Consider the following 6,173-nt stretch of genomic DNA (forward strand, 5'->3'; position numbering starts at 1 on the left):
CTCCTTTCCTCATTTTTGCAATCTTTCCCCCAAATGCAATAACGTCATTGTTTAAATGGTCATTTTAAAAATACTAAACTATAAACAAGTATAAAGAAGAAAAGCAAAAGTTCCACCACCCGGAGGTTAACATCTGCTGATCTTGGACTGTAGTGTTCCATAACGTGTCACCTTGTACCTGCCCTTTTTCTTAACGTCAGGATTATTCAGGGGTCGTTAATATGCCATAAAGTTATCTCCTTTTCGGGGAATGTGGTTCTAGAAATGTTGACACATGTTCTTCATCATGAAACCACCCCCTGCCTCCTATGTCACCACATCCTTCCTGTCCGTGGAAATAACCTAAATGCCCGACTGCAGGGGGGTCTCGTCTTTAAGGAATGACTGTGCCATAAAGTGTTGAGCCAGGCCCCCAGGGCTGGGCATGGGGTCGCTTCCCGCTCTTCCTTCTGATAAACAGTGCCCGGTGCTCCAGGGGGATGCTCCCTCGGTGTAGAGATGGGCTGGAAGGGGGGCCCAGCGCACCCCTCCATCTCACCAGGCCGCCCTCTCCCTCCCTCTCGCCTGGCCGTAGGGAACCGGCTGGACGAGGGCTCAGACGTGGAGTCGGAACCGGACCTCCCTCTGAAGCGCAAGCAGCGCCGCAGTCGGACCACGTTCACGGCGGAGCAGCTGGAAGAGCTGGAGAAGGCCTTCGAGAGGACGCACTACCCAGACATCTACACCCGCGAGGAGCTGGCACAGAGGACCAAGCTGACTGAGGCGCGCGTCCAGGTGAGGAGGCGTCTCGGGTTGGCACTGCGGCCCTAACCCAGAGGCTGGAATTAAGGAAGTGGGGTGGCCAGGGTCTGAGGGCTCACTGGGCCCCCGGGGAGTTCTGCAGCAAGTGGTCTGAGGACCGTGTAGACCAATAATGCCACCAGCAATTGATGCAGAGGAAGTGGGCAGCAAGCGTTGGTTGACTGACTGACTGATGGAGGGGGAAGCCGGAAGCTGCGGCGAGGCCTGCTGACATCTCTCCAGGCAACAAGTACTTTAAAGAAAAGATGAGCGGAGGGATGGAGGGAGAGAGGCAGAGGAAGAGAAGAGCTCAAGGGAGGGAGAAAGGAAAAGGGAAGGAGAGAGAAAAGAAGAAAGAGAGGGCCCTAACTGGTTTGGCTCAGTGGATAGAGCGTCCGCCTGCGGACTGAAGGGTCCCAGGTTCGATTCCGGTCAAGGGCATGTACCTTGGTTGCGGGCACATCCCCAGGAGGGGGTGTGCAGGAGGCAGCTGATCGATGTTTCTCTCTCATGGATGTTTCTAACTCTATCCTTCTCCCTCCTCTCTGTAAAAAAATCAATAAAATATTTTTTTTTAAAGAAAGGGTGGAAAGGAGGGAGGGAGGAAGAAGGAAGGAAGAGAAGAAGGAAGGGCAGTAGCTCAACTAGAAGAGAGGGCTCAGAGAGAACAAAAATCTCCAAATCTCTGATGAGGGGAGAAAGTAGTTTGGAGGAAAATTTCTGAACAGGCCTAGCTTCCTAAGATGGGTAATGAGTTTCCCGTTATGGGAAGCATGCAAGCAGACTGGGCAGGCATGGTGGGTTCCTGGTGGGTTAGAAACATCAGAAGAGGGTGGCTAACCCCCTTCACACCCTCGAGTGTCAGGTCCCTAGCCAGCAGGGGTGGAGGAGGCGGAGTGCAGAAAGAGCAGAGCCTGCTGGGGTGCAGGCCTGTAGCGGGGTCGGGCTTGCCGCTGAGTGCAGCGAGTGTCCACCCGCCGGGGAGGGCTCAGGCTGGGTGGTGGAGGAGGAGGTCATGATGGACAGCTCCTGTGGGAACCCATTCCTGGCCTGTCTTCTCCCTGAATGGGGGGCACAGTTCGGCAGAGGGATCACCCCAAACTGCTCCCTGGGGGCACTTCCATCCGAGGCTAACCAGCCTTAGTTGGGCACCCACCTTGTGGCAGTCACAGGGCTTGGGCTTCTGGTGCATGACCTGGTGGAACCTCAGACCCCCTTGTCAGGGTTGGCATGGTCACCCCCAAGCTGTGGGTACAGGAGCTGAGGCTGGGAGAAGTGGCATGCCCAGAGGCACAGGGCTGGATTGGGGCTGAGCTGGGCCTGGAGACCCCCAGAGACCAGGTTCTAACCATCCAGGAAGTAGAAACGGAGTCAGAGCTGGAATCTGAAAGCAATAGGGAAAGTTCTAGAAGCAAAGTGGCATTTAACCACTCCAGGAACCAATGTACCTCCCCCTACCCCCCCACCCCCACTCCTGCAGTGTGTGTGGGGGGGCGGGGGGGCTTGGCTGCCTTTGAGAGAGACCCAAGGGGCAGGGCAGGCGGCAGCAGCCAGCTCATCTCATCGCCTCCCCTCCTCTCGGGGTGATACCCGAGCCTGCCCCGCGGCCTCCCTCCCCTCTGATCCTCCTGCAGCTGTTCTCGGGGCACATTCCTCGGTGCTTTCTCATTCCCACGTCTGGGGGCCACGGCTGCTTCCCACCACCTTGAAGCCTGGCCGCTGCTTGTAAAATCCCCTGGCTGTCAGGGCAGTGCTTTTATTGGCCCAGGGGACCCAGGAACAGGTGTCACTCAAGGTCCAGGGAGGGAGGGGGCTGGGAAGAGGGGAACAGACAAACCCAGAGTGAGGGGCCCAGGCAGACATCCTCCACATGCTGACTCCCCTATCAGACTCTGGGCTCCCCCCTGGGCAGGGCGGGGTCCCCCTCAGACTGTGAGCTCCCAGCCTGAGAGCTTTCTCTGCAGAGGGCAGAACAAGAAATGCTTTTTTTTTTTTTTTTTTAAAGACTGAACAAAGGGTAACAAAACAAAACAAAAAAAATGGAGACAGGAATGATGGGACATTTGGCCTGGAGAAGAGGAGACTTGGAGGACATGGCTGCTCTGCTCTGAGAGGCCCCCAGGGTAGGACCAGGCCGATAGGGAGATGTCCCGAGTCCCATATAAAGGTCGGCAGAAACGAGAGCACAGGACTGGGAGCCACAGGTCTAGGTTCCCCTGGGTTCCTGCCTCTGATCAGCGGCAGCACCTTTAACAAATCATTTTCCTTTCCTGAGACTTAAGTTTCCATCTATAAATAAAGGAATTTAACGAAACCGTCACTAAGGCCCCCTTGAAGTTCCAGGATCCTGACCGACAATCAGGGCTGCCTTGTGAGGTGATGAGATCCCCGTTACCTGAAGCAATCAAGCAGCAGTGCCACATTCCGTCTGTCAGAGCCCCGGAGAGGGTTTCTGCCATGGGTAGTGTGGCAAGGAGCTCAAAGCCACCCGAGCACTGCTTCGGTTGTATGGCTCTAGACCAGTGGTTCTCAACCTTCCTAATGCTGTGACCCTTTAATACAGTTCCTTATGTTGTGGTGACCCTCAATTTCATTGTTACAAATTGAACATAATTAAAGCATAGTGATTAATCACAAAAAAATATGTAATTATATATGTGTTTTCTAATGGTCTTAGGCGACCCCTGTGAAAGGGTCGTTCGACCCCCAAAGGGATCGCGACCCACAGGTTGAGAACCGCTGCCCTAGACTTTTGAGGGCTCGGTGTCTGATTCTAAGAGTCTATGACTCAGGGGTTTTGCAATCTTATGCCATTTTTTAACTTAAATTTTATTTTTCAGTTACAGTTTACACTCAATATTATTTTGTATTAGTTTCAAGTGTACAGCATAGTGCCTAGACAGTCCTATACTTTACAAAGAATTTGCCCATATTTTCAGTCCCCCCCTGGCACCATACAAAGTTATTACAATATTATGGAGTCTATTCCCTATGCTGAACTTTACATCCCCGGGACTGTTTTGTAACTACCCATTTGTATTTCTTAATCCCTTCACCTTTTCACCCAGCCCCCCAACGCCCCTCCCTTTGGCAACCAGTTTTCACGCCATCTTCCCTCAGTGCCCTGAGAGATGGGTGGGAGAGTGGAGTGATTGAGTCGTCTCAGAGACAGAGGCCTCGGTGCGAATTCCAGCTCCATCAATTACTCCCTTCACTCTCAGGTTCCTCATCTGCAAAGTGGAGATGAAATAATAGGGTCTGAGGATGAAATGGTGACATGGAAACACACACACACACACACACACACACACACACACACACTTAGAAAGTAGCCAGCACACGAAAGTGCCATAAGCGGGGGTTCATTATGATAGTCCCCTGTCTCGGCCACTGTGAAGCGGGGGCGGTGAGGGAACGGGGTGTCAGGCAGGAGGACACATGCCTGGGGCCAGTAACCTCCTCTGGAGGAATCTTCATTTTTAAGCAGCTGGAGGCTGACCCCACCCTTGCACACATCTTCCTTGGAGGCAAACAAATCTATTGTGTCCTGTTGCCAAGATCCCTGAGCCTGTGTTTCTTCTAGACCCCAAGGCCACCCCGAGCTGAATCGTATTTTGGAGGGTCTAGAAGAGCAGCAGTTCTCAACCTGTGGGTCGCGACCCCTTTGGGGGTCAAACGACCCTTTCACAGGGGTCGCCTAAGACCATCGGAAAACACATATATAATTACATACTGTTTTTTGTGATTAATCACTATGCTTTAATTATGTTCAATTTGTAACAATGAAATTGGGGGTCACCACAACATGAGGAACTGTATTAAAGGGTCGCGGCATTAGGAAGGTTGAGAACCACTGCTCTAGAGGGACTCGCTAATTAGCAACTTAAACCAAATCTTTCCACAGCACTAGATCCCATGTCTCATGCACTTCGATGCCAGGCACGATGCTCAACACTGTACATACATTATCCTTACCATCCTCACCATAATCCTAGGAGGGAGGGAGGGAGGATTAGTCTCCCCAGTTGGCAGGTGAGAAACCTGAGATGTAGCGAAGAGCAGTAACTTCCCGAAGACGCACTTCATAGGCAGCTGTGCTAGGACTTGAACCCAAGTCTGCCCGTCATGTTCCTTTTGTCTGCGCTGCATGGAGAAAGGGGCCAGATGAAATATTCAGCTCAGTAACAGGATGCCCGGGAGCCCTCGGTGCCCTGGGGAGGGGAGAAGTCGGGACTTCGGTTTTATTTCGGTGCCAGTTTTCACTCCTGACTTAGCGGCCCCAACTCCTTTCTCCGTGAATCCTGTGCTGGTGAGAGCCGGCTGCTCTGTCCACCGGCTTAGAAAGCTGACCCCGTTTCTCCCCTGGGAGAAAAGACAAGCGATACCAGGGACACATAAGACCCCTGCTTCCAGCTGGCATATCAGCAGGTGTGGTCTGGAGGTCAGGGCGTCTAAGTGATCCTATGCCAGGGAAGGTTGGGGTCTTCACCCTGCAAGGAGGGGCTCCCAATTGAGCCTTGTGGCCCCAGTCCCGGCAAAGTCCTCTCTTCCTTCCCTTGTTTGTTTGTTCGTTCGTTCATTCATTCAACAAGTATTGGGTGAGCACCTACGGAGCAGTGAGCAGTGAGCACAGAACCTGGAGCCTAAGGAACAAAGAGAAGCATCGTCAAAAAAAACCCCACAGTAAATAGGAAAACTGTGAGGAAGCACATGTGAGGCCTCCAAGAAAAGGCAGCACCTGCTTGAACTTATCTTCCGGGCATGATTAAGAATTGGAGTCGGAGGAGACGATTCAGCTGAGCCTGCAGGCTGAGGAGTCAGAGAGGGAACAGCATGTGCAAAGCTTAAAGGCAGAGATGGGCCCCCTTAGAGCAGCCCGTTTGGCGCACTCATTCTCTTTCTCTGGCCCGGCCCAGATCTTGTTGTGCAAGTTTGGATAAGTGGGTTCTGGAAAGTCAGGCTGATTTAAGTTGGAACCTTAGATCCACCTGTGTGGTCTTGGCAAGTTATTTGACCTCGGTGAGCCTCCGTTTTCCCTTCTGTACAATGGGAATAGGAGGACATGGCTCGTGGTTCCGTGCACGGACAGACCGGTGAAACGCCAGCACAGGGCTTGGAGGAAAGGGAGTCGCAAAGATGTTAGGTTAGTTTTCCACTGATGCCTATTTCACAAACCCCCGTGACTGTGGGAGGTGGTTTCCCCAGCCAAGGGGGCCTGTGCGGGAGAAGCAAAGCGGGGCCTCAGGCTCCGGACAAAGAACTGGTTTTCATCTGGTCTCATCCTGGATTCTGGTGGGTCTGGGTTCTGGGTGCGTGGCTTCCCCCTTGGGGGCTTCCTGGAGGAGGTGGGAGCTGGGTGTGTGGGAGCAGCGGGGGGGGGGGGGGGGTTTTTT

General features: G+C 53.1%; 1 protein-coding gene across 1 annotated transcript in view; it reads left to right on the plus strand.

Moving 5' to 3' along the window:
- Positions 1-6,173, plus strand: part of PAX7 (paired box 7) — a 143,531-nt gene that overhangs the window by 98,886 nt on the left and 38,472 nt on the right. The window contains exon 6 of the mRNA XM_014530639.1: positions 575-774. Coding sequence (XP_014386125.1) covers positions 575-774 — 200 coding nt within the window. The remainder of the gene's footprint in view (positions 1-574; positions 775-6,173) is intronic.

This window comes from Myotis brandtii, unplaced genomic scaffold (genome assembly GCF_000412655.1).
Source record: "Myotis brandtii unplaced genomic scaffold, ASM41265v1 scaffold754, whole genome shotgun sequence".
Classification (NCBI taxonomy): Eukaryota; Metazoa; Chordata; class Mammalia; order Chiroptera; family Vespertilionidae; genus Myotis; species Myotis brandtii.